The 20438-nt window shown below is 46.2% G+C and overlaps 1 protein-coding gene across 1 annotated transcript in view; it reads right to left on the reverse strand.

Moving 5' to 3' along the window:
- The window catches only part of hecw1b (HECT, C2 and WW domain containing E3 ubiquitin protein ligase 1b), a gene marked incomplete at both ends in the record, with an annotated part of 35919 nt that extends 16049 nt beyond the window's left edge, over positions 1-19870 (reverse strand). Inside the window, 10 exons of the mRNA XM_084139448.1 lie at positions 621-722; positions 1349-2737; positions 3305-3405; positions 3708-3850; positions 14004-14173; positions 15287-15362; positions 16449-16543; positions 17641-17748; positions 18213-18546; positions 19850-19870. Of these exons, the coding sequence (XP_083995574.1) occupies positions 621-722; positions 1349-2737; positions 3305-3405; positions 3708-3850; positions 14004-14173; positions 15287-15362; positions 16449-16543; positions 17641-17748; positions 18213-18546; positions 19850-19870 (2539 nt within the window). The remainder of the gene's footprint in view (positions 1-620; positions 723-1348; positions 2738-3304; positions 3406-3707; positions 3851-14003; positions 14174-15286; positions 15363-16448; positions 16544-17640; positions 17749-18212; positions 18547-19849) is intronic.
- Between the last annotated feature and the right edge of the window lie 568 nt (positions 19871-20438).

Raw genomic sequence — 20438 nt, forward strand, 5'->3', positions numbered from 1 at the left:
GTCAAAGACTGTTCTCTCTGCTACCGCAGGGCAAGCGGTACCAATGCACCAAGTCTGGAACCAACAGGACCCTGAACAGCTTCTACCCCAAGCCATAAGACTGCTAAATAGTTAGTTAAATAGTTAACCAATAGTTACCTGGACTATCGGCATTGACCCTTTTTGCACTAACTCTTTTGACTCACATATGCTGCTACTACTGTTTATTATCTATCCTGTTGCCTAGTCACTTTATACCTAGCTATATGTACAAACTGTATCTACCTCAATTACCTCGTACCCCTGAACATCGACTCGGTACTGGTACCCCGGATATACAGGCAAGTTATCGTTACTCATTCTGTATTTATTCCTAGTGTTATTTATTTTATTATTTCTCTTTTTTTCTCTCTCTGCATTGTTGGGAAGGGCCCGTAAGTAAGCATCTCACTGTTAGTCTAAGCCTGTTGTTTACGAAGCATGTGACAAATACAATTTAATTTAATTTGACACACACACACACACACACAGGGGAGACAATGGTTATTTCTTAGTATTATTTGTTTTGTCTTGGTATGTATTGTTCATCAACAAGGAATATGCATGATATGACTCAGACAACATTTATACCAAATGCTTACTTGGTGGCAGTGGTTCATCGATGGTGGGGTAGTGATGGGAATCAGGACGCAGAGCAGGAAGCTGGCTAACTGGAGGATGACTGGAAGGTAAGGGACAATCTCCTATGGGATGACAAAAACAGGTCAGTATACCCTAAGTTATCCAAACTACATCTCCAAAAATGGTCAAAGACTCTAGCCACCCTAGTCATAGACTGTTCTCTCTGCTACCGCACGGCAAGCGGTACCGGAGCGCCAAGTCTAGGTCCAAAAGGCTTCTTAACAGCTTCTACCCCCAAGCCATAAGACTCCTGAACAGCTAATCATGGCTACCCGGACTACTTGCATTGTCACCCCCACCCCACCCCACCCCCTCTTTTATGCTGCTGGTACTGTTTATTATCTATGCATAGTCACTTTAACTCTACCCACATGTACATATTACCTCAATTACCTCGACTAACCGGTGCCCCCGCACATTGACTCTGTACCGGTACCCCCTGTATATAGCCTCCCTACTGTTATTTTATTTTACTGCTGCTCTTTAATTCTTAGTTATTTTTATTTTTTACTTATCTATTTTTTACTAAACACTTTTTTTCTTAAAACTGCATGGTTGGTTAAGGGCTTGTAAGTAAGCATTTCACTGTAAGGTCTACACCTGTTGTATTCGGTGCATGTGGCAAATAACATTTGATTTGATTTGATATGATATCTCAAGTTAGTATTCAGTGAGGAACACAACTCACGTCCTATCCTCCCACTGGGCCCAGCCACGGGTGATTCTCCATTTCCCATGAAGCTCTGGGGGCTCTGGACCTGCGTGGATGGGGCCTCTTGCCATTGGGGCATCCCATCCCCTGGCTCCCTGCTCTCCGCTCCGCTCACCTCCATGTCCTCGTCCTCTTCGGAGGAGAAAGCGCTGCTCCCCTCAGATGTCCTGCTTGCAGCCAGTAGAGGTGCCCGGGTGTGACCTCCTCGACCCTCGTAGCATGAGTTACTGCAGCATGGCTCCATGTCATCCTCGTCGGACACTCTCTGGTGACCCCTGACCTGGCCCTGGGGGTGGCGGCCCTCGCTGTCCAGCAGCAGGGCTAGGTCGGACAGACGCTCGATGGACAGGCTGCGGGGCAGCGTCCTCCTGGGGCCAGGGGTCAGGGGCTCAGCCTTCTCATCCTCTTCTGAGCCCTCCTGGTCCCTGGGGCTGAGCTGGTCAGGGCCTGGGTCTGGGTCTGGGTCTGGGTCTGGGTCTGGGTCTGGGTCTGGGTCTGGATCTGGATCTGGCTCTGTCTCAGCCTCCTCTCCCTCCCCGTCCTCCTGGGTATCTGGCTGGGCAGAGGGCAGGCTGTGGAGGAGGTGGTGGATGCGGATGTAGTGTGAGCGAGGGGTTTCAGGCTCCCCGCAAGCCGAGGCGATGACTGTCTCCAGCTCAGACACGGGCAGGGAGCAGGGCCGGTTCTTACGCCTAGGGGTGGTCCTGATGCGCAGGGAGCAGCAGTCCCCCTCCCCCTCCTCCTGCCCCACTGCCTGCTGTCCTGCTGGCTCAGAGACAGACCCTCCAGAAGCTGCATACGCTGCACTCTCCATGTCCTCCACTACAGCAGAGTGTACTGCAGGGCTGACCTGACCCTCTGCTGGGGCACTGTCCACACCCTCTGCCCACACAGCCTCCTGCCCAAAAGCCCTCTGCTCCATTGGGACAGCAGGCTGAGGACTAGAGGGGGTCTGCTGGTCCCCTTCCTCACTGTTCTCCTCTACCGTGGGTAGCTTCTCTGCAGCAACAGCTACAGCCACAACAGCCACCCCCTGAGCCCCATGGACCTCTGGTTTGCTTGGTTCTGTTTTTAGGTCCTCAGCTCTGGAACAGCCAGGCCCTGGGTCTCCATCTATGGGCTGCTTTGAACCCGAAGGCCCTGCTGGATCCCCCTCCATGGGAGTATCAGTATCTGTATCCCCTCTAATAGGGAGTTCTGGAGCTCCAGTGTCTTCCTCCTTATCCATGGGGAGTTCAGGAGCCCCCGGACCCAGGCTCATGGTGTCCTCGGCCTGGCCTTGGGCCTGGGAGGACTGGCCTTCCACTTGGTTCTCCTGCACAGCGGCACACTCAGGCTCCGTGCTGAGAGACATGTCCTCATCATCTGCAGGGGGAGAACAGAGCTCATTACCTCCCAGTCAGGGGCCTGGCTGCCACACAGTGGGGCATATCCACATTAACTCACATTCTATTAACTCTTAATAGACCACTCTGTTTCTGCTATGGTATGTCAATGAATAGAAAATATTTTATAAATCGAGGCAGCATGACAATATGGCACATGACAATACCAGAATAACCTATGCTTAATATCTGCTTGTCTACACCTAGATATGACAGTTGATATTTACAGACAGACATACAGTAGATATTATATATTCTAATTTTCCTACCTCTGTATTAAGAAACAGACTACTTTAACCTAAATGAGAGGAAGAAGACAAACAGGATGTGAACAAACCTGGGTTCAAATAGTATGTGTTTCTGTTCAAAAACTTTGAGCGTTTGATTGAGCCTGCTGAGAGAAACAGATGGGTGGGGTTTGCACCTTTGGGATTATCCCCTTAACGCCATTACGCCAGGCAAGTTCGATCAAGTGCAGCTAAAGTATTTGAAGGAAAACTAGTACTATTTGAACCCAGGTGATGATGTGTGTGAGAGAAAGAAGAACCTGGATGAATGGAGGAAGTGATCTCAAATCTGAACTGCAGCTGTCCACTGACATGTTCCGTTGGCAGCCTTCGGCCTAGTGTGTAGCTGACCACACGGTCACTGTGGAGGAGGAAAGAGAGAGGGGAGGGGGAGGGAGGGAGAGAGGGGAGGTGAGAGATAGAGAGGGGAGGTGAGAGTGAGAAAAGTGGGGTGAGAGAGGGAGAAAGGGAGAGAAAGAGAGGGAGGTGGACAGAGGGTGAGAGAGAAGAGGGATGAGGGAGAAGGGGGGGGGGGGGGGAATTCAAGAGAGAGACGTGTTACTGCTTTAGATGGCGCTTGTAAAGGATTTCCCAAATATCTATTCATAAGCATTTGATTATCCTGATAAACCTATGAGCGTCCTGTTTATTCCTGAGCCATACCCAATAGCATGCTTCTCCAGCAGCCGCTGCACAGGCATGGACAGCTTGCCCAGGAAACGTTTGATGATGGGACGACTCTTGGCAAACTTATCTTTCACCTCGATCTCCAGAACATCCGTGGGCAGAGATACAAAGTTGAAGTGCTGAGGGGAGAGAGAAAGACATAGCATCCATTTTTAAATGCTTGTATAGGTGCTGTATGTAAGTATGTGTGCAGTGTTATAGAGCTGCTTGTCACTGTGTGTAGTTGTTAGTAGTGCTGAAAATACTTGCAGCTATAGGAAACAAAGAGGGAGCTATCCATCGTGCTGAACTCAAAGTAAGACGAGTAAGAATAAGTACAACTTTGGAATGGAGGGAAAAAATACACATGAAACAATGCATTACCCAACCCTGTGTAACCTCAAATGACAGTGACGGCAAAATGTAAAGGTAAAGAAAATATGAAACTGTACGTTTTTTTATTCACCCCGTGATCTCTATGACAGATGAGCAATGCACTGGCATCCCTCCAGGTATCTCTATAGCTCTACATGAACTGACCTCTATGACTGTACTGTACTGTACTGTCCTGTACTGTTCTGTACTGTCCTGTACTGTTCTGTACTGTTCTGTACTGTTCTGTTCCGTACTGTACTGTTATGTACTGTACTGTTCTGTACTGTTCTGTTCTGTACTGTACTTGTAACAGAACAACCAGGAGTGGATCAGATATCACTGGCTCAGTATTACAGTATATACAGTACATGTATGCAGTTAACCCCCTGCCTGCCTAATGCATACAGCAAGCATGTTTGCATAATTTTTGTATCATTGTCCTAAATTACAGGTCATATAGTAATGGGATGTAAAAGTAGTCCATAATGTATACATACAATAGATATACAGTGAGGGAAAAAAGTATTTGATCCCCTGCTGATTTTGTACGTTTGCCCACTGACAAAGAAATTATCAGTCTATAATTTTAATGGTAGGTTTATTTGAACAGTGAGAGACAGAATAACAACAAAAAAATCCAGAAAAACGCATGTCAAAAATGTTATAAATTGATTTGCATTTTAATGAGGGAAATAAGTATTTTACCCCCTCTCAATCAGAAAGATTTCTGGCTCCCAGGTGTCTTTTATACAGGTAACGAGCTGAGATTAGGAGCACATTCTTAAAGGGAGTGCTCCTAATATCAGCTTGTTACCTCTATAAAAGACACCTGTCCACAGAAGCAATCAATCAATCCGATTCCAAACTCTCCACCATGGCCAAGACCAAAGAGCTCTCCAAGGATGTCAGGGACAAGATTTTAGACCTACACAAGGCTGGAATGGGCTACAAGACCATCGCCAAGCAGCTTAGTGAGAAGGTGACAACAGTTGGTGCGATTATTCGCAAATGGAAGAAACACAAAAGAACTGTCAATCTCCCTCAGCATGGGGCTCCATGCAAGATCTCACCTCGTGGAGTTGCAATGATCATGAGAATGGTGAGGAATCAGCCCAGAACTACACGGGAGGATCTTGTCAATGATCTCAAGGCAGCTGGGACCATAGTCACCAAGAAAACAATTGATAACACACTACGCTGTGAAGGACTGAAATACTGCAGCGCCCGCAAGGTCCCCCTGCTCAAGAAAGCACATATACAGGCCCATCTGAAGTTTGCCAATGAACATCTGAATGATTCAGAGGAGAACTGGGTAAAAGTGTTGTGGTCAGATGAGACCAAAATGGAGCTCTTTGGCATCAACTCAACTCGCCGTGTTTGGAGGAGAAGGAATGCTGCCTATGACCCCAAGAACACCATCCCCACCATCAAACATGGAGGTGGAAACATTATGCTTTGGGGGTGTTTTTCTGCTAAAGGGACAGGACAACTTCACCGCATCAAAGGGACGATGGACGGCGCCATGTACCGTCAAATCTTGGGTGAGAACTTCCTTCCCTCAGCCAGGGCATTGAAAATGGGTCATGGATGGGTATTCCAGCATGACAATGACCCAAAACACATGGCCAAGGCAACAAAGGAGAGGCTCAAGAAGAAGCACATTAAGGTCCTGGAGTGGCCTAGCCAGTCTCCAGACCTTAATCCCATAGAAAATCTGTGGAGAAAGCTGAAGGTTCGAGTTGCCAAATGTCATGCTCGAAACCTTAATGACTTGGAGAAGATCTGCAAAGAGCAATGGGACAAAATCCCTCCTGAGATGTGTGAAAACCTGGTGGCCAACTACAAGAAAAGTCTGACCTCTGTGATTGATAACAAGGGTTTTGCCACCAAGTACTAAGTCATGTTTTGCAGAGGGGTCAAATACTTATTTCCCTCATTAAAATGCAAATCAATTCATAACATTTTTGACATGCGTTTTTCTGGATTTTTCTGTTGATATTCTGTCTCTCACTGTTCAAATAAACCTACCATTAAAATTATAGACTGATCATGTCTTTGTCAGTGGGCAAACGTACAAAATCAGCAGGGGATCAAATACTTTTTTCCCTCACTGTAGGATCTGCGGTAGTGGTAGTACCAATAGTAGAAGAGGCAGTAGCAGTGGAGGCTCCTCAGAGGAGGAAGGGGAGGACCATCCTCCTCAGTGAATATCATAAAAATAAAAATAGTGAAACATTAAAAAAGTGATCATTTTGAGATAAAACGATACTAAATATATTAAAGTCAACAAATAATTGATTAAAACACACTGTTTTGCAATGAAGGTCTACAGTTGCCTCAACAGCACTCTGTAGGGTAGCACCATTCTGAAAAAGTTTCTTAAAAGGAAGCAAGCGTAAAGAAACGGAGATAAACATACCTGAATTTGTCCAATAGAAACTCTTGTTTGCATCTGTTAGACTAATGATTACACCCTAAATCAGCTAGATGGAGGCAAGATTGTGCAAGGCGGTATTGAATGTGTCAGTGTCTGTCACCTTGATTACTCAAATTTCTCTCGAACTGTGCACCTACGTTGTAAACTTTCATTCATAGGCTAGGTTGTAGCAACCTCATGATGGGTATAGGGAAAAGTAGTAAATAGCCTAAACCTATCCATGTTACATTGAGCTGGGTGAATGGAATATGAATGAGTCATCCAATATGCTGTAATAGAAATAAGGCCATGCTCATAAAAACATGTATCATCCTCCTCATCTTAAACGGCACCGACCGTCACTGGGCGGTAGTCATACTAATCATGGATTATATCACCACTCTCTTAGTGACTAGTGTGGTAGTGTGGTGATTCAAGGTCAGTGTGTTCTGAGCCTGCAACCTGCAGCATCATCACAAGCAGAGAGGCCTATCTGTATGGGCCAATGACTGTAGGGGAATGGGCCTGTGTTAGTTATTATCAGGATGGTTAACTTTCACTGTTGCTGTAGGCCACAGGCTGTAATGTAATGGCTGGGTGAGTCTGGCCTGATTGTTAAACCCAAACAATGAGTCACAAGTGAAAAGAGATTCCTTAATTTAACCCCTAGAGTCGGTGTCCACACCCCCGTGGTAATCTAATCAGCATAATAAAATAATATAAACTGTTTTAAACTAGCGATATCTGGCTCTCACAAACGCACAAACAACCTGGGCAAAGCGTCAAAAACATGAAAGGCTAATAGTAAAATGTTAAAGTAAAACAACAGATCTGTCAACAGATAGTAGACCAATCAGGCAAATCTTAGTCATAAGGCATATTGGGACAAGAGAGGTTTGTCTCAGTGACTTTATGTGCTAGCTAACATAAATTGATGGATGTACTGCAGGTAGTATTCAGACTTTTTTCACATTTTGTTACGTTACAGCCTTATTCTAAATTGGATTAAATCGTTTTTTCCCCTCATCAATCTACACACAATAACCCAAAATGATAAAGCAAAAACAGGTCTTAGAAATGTTTGATAATTTATAAAAATTTCAAAATAAACGGAAATATAACAATTACATAAGTATTCAGACCCTTTACTCAGTACTTTGTTGAAGCACCTTTGGCAGCGATTACAGCCTCGAGTATTCTTGGGTATGATGCTACAAGCTTGGCACACCTGTATTTGGGGAGTTTCTCCCATTCTTCTCTGCACATCCTCTCAAGCTCTGTCAGGTTGGATGGGGAGCGTTGCTGCACAGCTATTTTCAGGTCTCTCCAGAGATGTTCGATCAGGTTCAAGTCCAGGCTCTGACTGGGCCACTCAAGGACATTCAGAGACTTGTCCCGAAGCCACTCCTGCGTTGTCTTGGCTGTGTGCTTAGGGTGATTGTCCTGTTGGAAGGTGAACCGTCGCCCCAGTCTGAGGTCCTGGGCGCTCTGGAGCAGGTTTTCATCAAGGATCTCTCTGTACTTTGCTCTGTTCATCTTTCCCTTGGTCCTGACTAGTCTCCCAGTCCCTGCTGCTGAAAAACATCCCCACAGCATGATGCTGCCACCACCACGCTTCACCGTAGGGATGGTGCCAGGATTCCTCCAAACGTGACGCTTGGTTTTATCAGACCAGAGAATATTGGTTCTCATGTTCTGTGTCTTTAGGTGCCTTTTGGCAAACTCCAAGTGGGCTGTCATGTGCCTTTTACTGAGAAGTGGCTTCTGTCTGTCCACTCTACCATAAAGACCTGATTGGTGGAGTGCTGCAGAGATGTTTGTCCTTCTGGAAGGTTCTCCCATCTCCACAGAGGAACTCTAGAGCTCTGTCAGTGTGACCATCGGGTTCTTGGTCACCACCCTGACCACGGCCCTTTTCCCCCGATTGCTCAGTTTGGCCTGGCGGCCAGCTCTAGGAAGAGTCTTGATGGTTCCAAACTTCTTCCATTTAAGAATGATGGAGGCCACTGTGTTCTTGGGGACCTTCAATGCTGCAGACACTTTTTGGTACCCTTCCCCAGATCTGTGCCTCGACACAATCCTGTCTCGGAGCTCTACGGACAATTCCTTCAACCTCATGGCTTGGTTTTTGCTCTGACATGCACTGTCAACTGTGGGACCTTATATAGACAGGTGTGTGCCTTTCCAAATCATGTCCGACCAATTTAATTTACCACAGGTGGACTCCAATCAAGTTGTAGAAACATCTCAAGGATGATCAATTTCGAGTCAATTTCGAGTCTCATAGCAAAGGGTCTGAATACTTATGTAAATAAGGTATTTCTGTTTATTATTTTTAATACATTTGCAAAACAATCTAAAAACCTGTTTTCACTTAGTCATTATGGGGTATTGTGTGTAGATTGCTGAGGATTTTTATTTTTATTTAATCAATTTTAGAATAAAGCTGTAACGTAACAAAATGTGGAAAAAGTCAAGGTGTCTGAATACCTTCCGAAGGCACTGTATGTGTCTGGATGGAACACAGCACATGCTATAAAAAGGCCTTCATAATGGATCAATTAATCGAAGCGCCACAGCCGGGACCCATCGTTAACCTTTGGAAACGAGGGTTGCCTCACGCTGCTGCACCATGAACAACACCCAGAAATAGAACTCAGCTTCAGCATCATGTTTATGCAAGAACGAAGAATGGTATGAGAAATAAATATTCATTTGCGATCGCAGCATGCATACAGTCATGAGATGTGAGCCTGGAGCCCTATAAGGAGATAGAGTGGCTACATCCCAAATAGTACCCTAGTCCCTATATAGTGCACTACTTTTGACCAGAGTGGGCCGTGGTAAAAAGTTGTGCACTATAAAGGGAATAGGGTGCTATTTGGGAGACAAACAGGGAGTTCTATTATTGAAAAGTGTTTCAGCTGCTGAGAATAGAACATGATGATGGCGTGAGGTTGGCTGCATCCCAAATGGCACCCTATTCCTTATATAGTAGATGGGCGCTGGTCAAAAGTAGTGTACTAGGGAATAGGGTGCCATTTGGGATGCACACTGTGCCTGAGCGGCAGAATGGTGGTGGTGGTGGGGTGCTGTGGTTTATATAAAACCCTAGCCTGTACTGATGTGTGCCCTTACCTGTACTCCCATGACTCTCTCTGTCAGGGAGTCTTGAGGGAGCGAAGGAAGGCTGCGCCTGATCTGAATATCAAACAGGGGAGGGTGAGGGAGTAGGGTGCACTTTTCCGCTGCCTTCAGCCTTCCTCACAGAAGCCCTGGATCTTTTCAAGGTACAAGAGGGAGACACGAAGAGGGAGGGACCTACTCTATTAGCTAAACTCTTAATTATACAGTCAGACCCAGCATGAAGCCTGCAGAAATCATACAGAGTGGCGCTGCTATATCCTTCCCCTCAATATACTGAAGGGTTGTTGATACTGTGCTAAAGCAGAGCTGGGTCTGTGACATATTTCCTGCCCTTTCAGGGTGACGCCACATAATTGAACCATTAGCTAAATGAGTACCGGTAACCCAGTAATACCCTATTATAGGGAGAGAGAGGTAACTTTTACCAGCATGGTTATAAAAGAGGATTATCACATGAGGAAACTCTGAGTCATGGTGTAAATGTATAATTCATACATTATAAATGATAATGCATTTTGACTTCTTGTCCTTGAAATAGCTTATGAATCCAAAGCCACTGAATCAGAAGGAGACACTGTCTGCTGACTACAGGAAGTGGAAGAAGGGTAATGATGAGGTATATAAAGAGGGGGAGGGAGTACTGCTGTGTTCAGGAGGAGGAGATACAGGCAGGGAGGGGAATACACCTCCCTAAACAAGTCAAATGTTAATAAGCCTGCCTGCCTGCCTGCCTGCCTGCCTGCCTGCCTGCCTGCCTGCCTGCCTGCCTGCCTGCCTGCCTGCCTGCCTGCCTGCCTGCCTGCCTGCCTGTCTGTCTGTCTGTCTGTCTGTCTGTCTGTCTGTCTGTCTGTCTGTCTGTCTGTCTGTCTGTCTGTCTGTCTGTCTGTCTGTCTGTCTGTCTGTCTGTCTGTCTGTCTGTCTGTCTGTCTGTCTGTCTGTCTGTCAGTCTGTCAGTCCCTCAACCTTCCTTTCCCTTCCCTCTCTCCAAGAGACATGAAAAAGAAAATTCCCCCCTTTCCCATTCATCCTCCTACCCCCTCTACCTTCCTCTACTCTCGCTCTCTCTCTCTCGCTCCCTCTCTGTCTATCTCTGCCTGCATGCCTGCCTGTTTGACCCATTTTCTGGCTGTCTGTCTGTCCTCCAAAGCACTCTCCTCATTAGCAGTGTAAATGTAAATCCCCCCATGATGAGGAGGAGGAACACAGCGGATGGGTTTAATGAGATATCAGCATCCCTTACAATACACATTGTTCCTCAAGTTAATATAGTTACTGTCACATTCATATACACTGAGTGTACAAAACATTAGGAACACCTTCCTAATATTGAGTTGCACCCCCTTTTGCCATCAGAACAGCCTCAATTCGTTGGGGCAGGGACTCTACAAGGTGTCGAATGCATTCCACAGGGATGCTGGCCCATATTGACTCCAACGCTTCCCACAGTTGTGCCAAGTTGGCCAGATGTCCTTTGGGTGGTAGACCATTCTTGATGCACACGGGAAACTGTTGAGCGTGAAAAACCCAGAAACCCAGCAGCGTTGCTGTTCTTGACATACTCAAAACAGTGCGCCTGGCACCTACTACCATACCCCGTTCAAAGGCTGTCACGCTCGTTGACGGACGGGACGGACCAAGGCGCAGCGTGATATGCAAACATGTTTATTTACACGAATAAACACACGACAAAACAATAAACTAACGACACGTGAAGTCCTAACGTAACACAACAAAAAATGTGTGCCCCCCCAAAAAATGTTCTTGGGGTTGCCTCTCCACCCTGATCAGGGCCTCCATCTTTCTTGCCAGATCCTCTCTCATCTCCTGCCAAGTCCATCCTCTCTGCTCCTCCTCGGCACACTGCTTGGTCCAGGTCGGGTGGGATCTTCTGTCAAGATCGTTCATAAACGGGACGGACCAAGGTGCAGCGTGATATGCGTACATGTTTATTTTAACTTAATAAACAACACGACAAAACAACAAACTAAACGAAACGTGAAGTCCAAGGTAGAACACAAAACATACCTCACACAGAACAAGATCCCACAACCCACTAGTGCCAAAAGGCTGCCTAAGTATGGTCCCCAATCAGAGACAACGAGCGACAGCTGCCTCTGATTGGGAACCACACCGGCCAACATAGATCTAGACCACATAGAAAATACACACCCTGACTTAACAAATAAGAGTCCCCAGAGTCAGGGCGTGACAAGGGCACTTAAATATTTTGTCTTGCCCATTCACCCTCTGAATGGCACACATATACAATCCATGTCTCAATTGTCTCAAGGCTTAAAAATCCTTCTTTAACCTGTCTCCTCCCCTTCATCTACACTGATTGAAGTGAATTTAACAGGTGACATCAATAAGGGATCATAGCTTTCACCTGTATTCACCTCGTCAGTCTATATCAGAGAGCGAGAGTTGCACCCCTCCTCAAAAAACCTACACTCGATCCCTCCGATGTCAACAACTACAGACCAGTATCCCTTCTTTCTTTTCTCTCCAAAACCCTTGAGCGTGCCGTCTCTAGCCAACTCTCCTGCTATCTCTCTCAGAATTACCTTCTTGATCCAAACCAGTCAGGTTTCAAGACTGGTCATTCAACTGAGACTGCTCTTCTCTGTGTCACGGAGGCTCTCCGCACTGCTAAAGCTAACTCTCTCTCCTCTGCTCTTATCCTTCTAGACCTATCCACTGCCTTTGATACTGTGAACCATCAGATCCTCCTCTACACCCTCTCCGAGTTGGGCATCTCCGGCGCTGCTCACTATTGGATTGCGTCCTACTTGACAGGTCGCTCCTACCAGGTGGCGTGGCGAGAATCTGTCTCCGCACCACGTGTTCTCACCACTGGTGTCCCCCAGGGCTCAGTCCTAGGCCCTCTCCTATTCTCTCTATACACCAAGTCACTTGGCTCTGCCAAATCCTCACATGGTCTCTCCTATCATTGCTATGCAGACGACACACAATTCATTTTCTCCTTTCCCCCTTCTGATAACCAGGTGGCGAATCGCATCTCTGCATGTCTGGCAGACATATCAGTGTGGATGTCGGCTCAACACCTCAAGCTGAACCTCGGCAAGACAGAGCTGCTCTTCCTCCCGGGGAAGGACTGCCCGCTCCATGATCTCGCCATCACGGTTGACAACTCCATTGTGTCCTCCTCCCAGAGTGCAAAGAATCTTGGCGTGACCCTGGACAACACCCTGTCGTTCTCCGCTAACATCAAAGCAGTGACCCGATCCTGCAGGTTCATGCTCTACAACATTCGCAGAGTACGACACTACCTTACACAGAAAGCGGCACAGGTCCTAATCCAGGCACTTGTCATCTCCCGTCTGGATTACTGCAACTCGCTGTTGGCTGGGCTCCCTGCCTGTGCCATTAAACCCCTACAACTTATCCAGAACGCTGCAGCCCGTCTGGTGTTCAACCTTCCCAAGTTCTCTCATGTCACCCCGCTCCTCCGCACACTCCACTGGCTTCCAGTTGAAGCTCGCATCTACTACAAGACCATGGTGCTTGCCTACGGAGCTGTGAGGGGAATGGCACCTCCTTACCTTCAGGCTCTGATCAGACCCTACACCCAAACGAGGGCACTACGTTCATCCACCTCTGGCCTGCTAGCTACCCTACCTCTACGGAAGCACAGTTCCCGCTCAGCCCAGTCAAAGCTATTCGCTGCTCTGGCACCCCAATGGTGGAACAAGCTCCCCCACGACGCCAGGACAGCGGAGTCACTGACCACCTTCCGGAGACACTTGAAACCCTACCTCTTTAAGGAATACCTGGAATAGTATAAAGTAATCATTCTTCCCCCATCCTCCCCCCCAAAAAACTAAAACAACAACTAATAAAAAACAAGAAATAAATAAATAAATAGGTGGTTGTCCCACTGGCTATCATAAGTTGAATACACCAATTTGTAAGTCGCTCTGGATAAGAGTGTCTGCTAAATGACGTAAATGTAAATGTAAATATAAATGAAAGAGCAGGTGTTCCTATTGTTTTGTGCACTCAGTGTATATTAAAAAAAGTATATATTGCAGGGATAGTGGTACCAACTCATCACATCCAAACCAAAACTGTTGTAACCGATTTTCAGCACTTGTTCTCTCTCTGTAAAAACAATAAAACCAACGTTGGTTACACCTGTGTAAATACTGTACATCCCAGTTAGTGTTTCAATATGGTTCCAGGTAAACAGTACCAGTATAACATATTGTATAAAGCTCCCTAAAACGGTCACTCTGCCTGACTTTATTGCCCTGTTACAGAGAGCATACTCAAGGTTCCTCTCTTTTTCATAGGAACACATAGCATATAAAGCCTTGTCAGGGCCCTCCTCTCACCTCTCTCTGCCAGCGGGGGTTGATGGTGTTACAAACGATGCTTGAGCGTTTCTCCTGGCCGTGGTGTGGCAGCGCCGGAAAAATGCTATTCCTGCCGGGATGGATGGCGATCTTCAGGTAGGGGTCAGGGTTGAAGAACATCCCTTTCTTCAGCCCCGTGGCGTGGAAATCTACCAGAGACGATGAGAGTATAGAGGAGGACACAAGGAGGATAAAAGGCCCTTAAAATGACACCTTTAAGGGCTTAAGAAAATCCCATACTTCTGACAAAGAGGAGCAGAGTGCAGGCAGCAGGAATGTCCTTGAGAAAGAGAATGTTCCTTTTAGCTCTGCAAATCAATTCAGTTCAATATCCTGTTAAATATGTGTTGCCACAGTATGCTGTACTTCTACAATAGAGGGGCATAAACTCACCCTGAAAAATAAGTCTAGACAGAATTATTATTTTGCATAGCATGGCATTTAACTTTAACTTCTCTCCATCTCTGCTCTCTAATATTTGTGACAGCCATGTCATACAGTAGCATAGCCTTCTAGTGATCTGGGACTAGACAGGGACAACTACAGTCAGTCTGTTTGTTTAGTATTTGTAAGCCTGTGTTGATCAAAGCTGAAGACGAAGGGGGAAGAGCTGCTGTCTGAAATCACATCTGCCTCCTCCTGACATCTCCCATGGGGGAGAGAACCGTTTGGATACATGACTTAGCAAGCTGTCACACCCACCTTTCGTCTGCACTACCTCACTGTGAATAAGATGGAACTGGATCATACCGCCTCTACTGCTGCTGCATCCCTCACAGTTAGGAATCCAACCCAACTCAGGACTGTCAGAAACACTTAGCACAATAGACTCACTGTGCTTTTCCTATGATGAGTCACAACCTTACTTGTTAGGATGCTTTTGTGACATTTCTACAGATGTGATGTATTTCTTCATGCAGCGTTTGGGAATGAAACAGCCCCATTTAAGTATGGAAGTGTTAGGAGAAAGGAATCCTGTTCGTCACCGTCATGTAAGTGTGGGTTTGTCGATATTTCTCTAACTGCTAGCATTCTGTATCATGCCAGTTGGCAGTTGGCACAGAACATTCCTTCCTGTTATGAACATGATGTACTCCAGATGGATGATAGTACTGTATCTGAATCCTGGGATGAGTTGCTATGGAGACGCAAGCTGTGTGTTGCCCTTTGCCACAATGATGCTGGCACGTGTGCTGGCCCAACCCTGTAGAGATGTGTTGTCAGGGTAACGGGGGTGGTGGGGGGTGCTGGGCCATGCTCACCTGAGAGGGAGAAGCTAATGAGTCTTCTGCTGCCTGTGCTCTGGGGGACTTCTTCATTGGTGATGGGCTTAAACACCTAAATAGAGAGAGAGGGAGAGAGAGATAGGTTGAGAAAGAGAGAGCGAGAGAGAGAGAGAGAGAGAGAGAGAGAGAGAGAGTCACATCAGCGCCAGCCTTTACAGCACCTCTCCTCCCTGCTCCTCCTCCACAGGTATAAGCCTGCCTAAGGGTCTTTATAGCAGGCAGGCGGGTTAATGGAAAATAGTCACTGAGAGATGATGGAGGGTCACTGAGAGATGATGGAGGGCCACTGAGAGATGATGGAGGGCCACTGAGAGATGTGAGTGCGGGATACGGATCAGATGCAAACACACGAACGCATACACACACACACCATCACAGCAGTAACAATACAATGACATTTGACAGGCTGTGGCATTGATGTGTTTCTCTGAGATTGTTCCTCTGGGTGTGATCTCTAGGAGGACTAGTGACTAGGCCTGGGCTGATGCATGTCACTCCCTGGCTGCAGTGGGCCTCCAGCAGACAGCTGGGACTAAGTGCCCACAGGGGACCTCTACTACAGTATACTCCACAACAGGGACAACACAAGGAAATTCTCTGATTCCCCTCCAGCTCTCTGTTCACCTCTGGCTGTGGCTTATCTGTCTGTCTATCTCTTAGACTGTACATACTGTCTGTCTGTGCGTGATCTCTCTCAGGACAGGCAATGTCATCCAGCCAATAAGCGTATAATAATTTACACTTAGTGCTATTGTAGATCTCTTTCAATTTCAGGATTTTCTTTTCCAGTCAATGAGAAAAGAAGGCTAACCAATCTAATGGATTGCTAAACCCAATATAGCTTCCCTTTATGTCACGTCTGATAACCCCTAGTAATCCAGGTAACACTGGACAACAGATGAGATGCTGACCCCTTTCTGGAACAGTCAGGATTTGTTTCTGACCACTCTAGGCTCTAGTGATAAGCTTCAACCCAGACAATGGAAAAATATATCCTTGAGATGGAAAGACATACAGTAGATCCATTGTAATTCACCCACCATCTCTTACTTCAGTGCCCTTTGAGAAGCCCATATGAACACATAGAGCCCATGTAGCACTAATACCAGGTTGGGTCTAAGTAGTCCTACACACTCACCGGAACCGAGGGGTTCTTCACAGTCAAACTGGGGGTGGTGGCACGCAGTGCCCCGCTCACACCATGGTAGTATTTAAAACAGATCTTGGTCTCCACTGAGAGGAAAGAAGAGACAGATGACAGAAGAGAGCGGACATGGGTTAGTTTATGAACAGGAGAGAGATTGTCCTTTCTTTTTAGAATGACCTACTGTTTGCATTATACATTATTTCTCTGTTTATTGGCACCTTTATCACGTTTCACAGTTGGACAGCTCTCAAAAACAGGCCAGAGCCACACCAGCGTGACCTAAGAAAGCTGTTGTGAGCAGCATGCCAATAAACTGGGGGAGAGAGAGAGCTGACTGTCCTCAGCTACATGGTTATTAGCAGCGGAGAGTCTGACACAGACAGATCATACTTTCACTTTAATTACACAGAGAGATAAGAATCTCAGTGGCTGCTTTCCAAGCTGCTAATCTACTGTGGTAGCTAAATTGAGATGCTTTAGAATCAACACCACTGAGCCTACAGGGAGGCACACAGGCACCAGCGAATGGTATTGGCTAAAATATTGATTGATATCTGATTCTTGCGAATGAGCTGTCCCCACTGATGAGGTGGGAGGAGCTCTTTGAGGGATGAGTCTTACTTTAGGTAAATAAGCAATAAGCAGTGTTAGCTAAATAACAAAATCACCCACAGATAACAAAGCCTTACATTAGCAGGACCAGATGAGAGGAGGATAGCCCTATGGTAATTACTCATAGATCCACTTTGTGTCTAACCAGAGCTGTCCACACCGGGGCCTACTGTACTATACAGTCAGTGTGGGTTCTAGTCTAGTGGAACTAATGGGATCATTTGGCTGTGTAAATGATGTAAATTATTTTATTGATGGGAATCCCTTGCCTAATAGACTTGCTTTCATCTGTGCAGAGTAAGAAGGATTTGTGATTCTACAGGGAAATCCTGAAACTTATGGAAGTCTGCAGATATGCATGATACAAAATGGTCACAATGGTAATGAGAAACAAAATAGTTATGAGATAGTTTCAGTGTTATGTAAAGATATGCAATATGCCCTGACGAAGCAGTGTCCTGTTCTGAGCGCTAGATGCTACATCCGTTATAAAACAGCTCTCTCAGTTTGTGGGGGATGTTGTGTACTGTAATGTAGCTGGTTTTGGATGTATTTCCAGAAATGCACTTACACTCCACAAAATAGGAGTTGGCCTCAATTTTCCACACTATCTGGCCCTTGTGGGAACCATTCACTCCGCGGCTCTTGTAGTCTAGAAAGTTCTCAGACGAAACTTCTTCTGAGAGAGAGGAAAGAGAGGGAGGAAAGGTGAGATACAAAGTCACATTACATTATCACACAAGCATTGTCAGTTACCTGTGGATATGTTACATTAACTGTGTCTGAGCCCCACAACACCTTATCAGGACACCACATCAACACCTTTAGATTACCTCAAATGATAAGGGAATGCAGACCTGACATGACCGGACATGACCGGAGTCATCGCATTGCACTCTATGTACTGTACATACAGTCCCTTGTAGACTTGACATTCTAGTTCCTGTCCTAGACATTTCTTCCTCTTCCTCACAAGCAACTTCAAAGAAGATCACATGCAGTATGTGTAACAGCTTTACAAGATTGGAAACAAACTGCTCTTCATCTCACTGTCTCTAGCTGCCTCTATCATCTACTGTTACTTATTGCTTCTATGAAAATCCATTGTAAAAATGTTCTAACATTTTTTATGGCAGTGCTCACCAATGAGGTACATGCCGATCCAGTCCCCAGCGTCCACCTCCTCCTTGATGTCCCAGCAGATGAGGATGTCCTGGGTCTGACCGATGGCGTAGAGCGAGGTGCTGACGGTGAGCGTGGAACGGCTGTGTGATGTCACCAGGTCTGTGTCGCTGGTCGAGCGGTGCATGGTCGCCACGTCCTCGGGAAAGCCGTTCTGGAAGTTGACATTAGGGAACTGCTCGGGATTGTAGCTGTGGCGGATCGGGTGCTTACAGCGCCGGCGGTTCTGGGACGAACGAGACGGGGATGCCATACCTGCTAGTCCGAGTCCCAGAAACCTGTTCTGGTACAAGTTCTGGAGAAGAGGAGAGGAAAGACGAGGAGAGAAACTGTGAATGGGGAGTATGGAGAGCTAGTATTGGAGAGAGTTTAGGGAGGCCACATGTTAGCATTACTATTATATGTTTTTGAGATGCATACTGTAGATGAAGTCCAATCAAAACCTTTATCTCCATCTTTAAGAACATTGCAGGTGTGTTATTCTGTTGGTTATCTCTGAGCAGACTAACAGGTAGTGATTTGTACAATCCTGCAGAGAAAGTGGAGCTATCCACTTTGTAGCAATAGCTTCTGAGTGGGTGGAGAGACAACAATGCCCAGTTAGTGAAGAGGGAGCAGTGTGACTAAGGTTAAAAAGATCATGCATTCAGTACTAGTTCATAGAGATTGATAAAATTCATATAATTGTGTTAAAAAGTTAAAACCCGTCAAGCGTACAAAGGGTAAAAATTGTAAGAGGAATGTGTAAACGTTATATTGATTACTTTATTTTGTGGTGCCTAATTTAAGGGTAAAAGTGTTAATCTGTGAGCTAGTAAATGCTCTTAATCTATGAGCCTGAGATCGATTGCTTTGATCTCCACCCAAGTTCCCGGGGAAATTGCGGTCTTTTCCTCATTACACTAAAGTTCTCAGTGAGGAAACATAACTGTGTCACTCTCGTGATTATTTCTCCCCTTTTTCAGGGGCGTAACATTTTGGAGGCTCCGCTGAGATTGCTGCTCAGATGTCCGGTTTCCACATCCTGGTCGCTGAATTCCGAGCCAGCTAAATCCCCACATAACAACCCAGGCAGGCTGCAGTAAGGAAAGTGTTGCTGTTCGAGGGGAGATGGAAGTTGGTGGTTAAGTACGTGACAACTGAGGCCATTGAGAGACCATCAGAGACAGTAAGGACCATCTAATTCAGAGTCAACTCCTGCACAGTAAAAGTTCCTCCTGTCAACATGACAACCGCCTTGGAAGAACTACAGGAAGAGGTAGTAGGAGAATTGCACACCCTGACTAAAGAAAAGTTACTAGACGTATGTGATTTCCTTGACATAACAGGCGAACAGAGAAGAGATGTTCAAGACAAATCCCGCATATCATTGATGACTCACATTATGATGTTCCTTGAAAGATAGGAAGTTGCAGAGTTAGACGATGGCGGCATGTCGGAATTGTTGCTACTTAAAGACAAAATGACAGAGATGATTAGTGGCATAGATAACAAAGCAGGGCAAACTGACCATGATATTGAAACAGCCGGAAAAGCCAGTGATTCTCTGCGCCAGCCCCAACCCCCTGCCCATCTTCAGGGGAGCATGCAGCCCTCACCCAGTGCACAGCCCGCCTCATACTGGCGCAAGGAGTTACAATTTTCTGGTCAGATAGGTGAACCGGGCCAGAAAGATAAACTGACTTTTTCCAGCCTTGCCCATCAGATTGAGAATGGATTTAACAGAGGCTATCCTGAGGTAGAAATAGTAGATGCGGTAATCAGGGCTATTTCTCCAGGCTCAGAGCTACGCAGCTACTTGGAAGGTAAACCCCAGCTAACTCTTCCCACACTTAGATGCATCCTGCGTTCCCACTTCCAAGAGAAGAGTGCAACAGAGCTTTACAAAGAGCTAGCTTCAGAAGCACAGCATAGCAAGGAGACCCCTCAAAGCTTCCTGATGTGCGTCTTAGATTTGAGGCAGAAAGTACTATTTGCGTCCCAGGAGTCAGAATCAGGGTATGACCCTGCTCTAGTCCAGTGCATGTGTTTACACACAGTCCTTACAGGTCTCCAGAGTGACAGTATCAGGATAGACATGCAGCCTCTCCTGCTAGATAGCGAAACATCGGATGAGGTTTTGCTAGAGAAGCTTAACATTGCTTGTGCTAATGAGATAGAAAGACGAAACAAAAAGCGGTTTAATGC

The sequence above is a fragment of the Coregonus lavaretus genome (genome assembly GCF_964263955.1).
Source record: "Coregonus lavaretus genome assembly, chromosome: 23".
Classification (NCBI taxonomy): Eukaryota; Metazoa; Chordata; class Actinopteri; order Salmoniformes; family Salmonidae; genus Coregonus; species Coregonus lavaretus.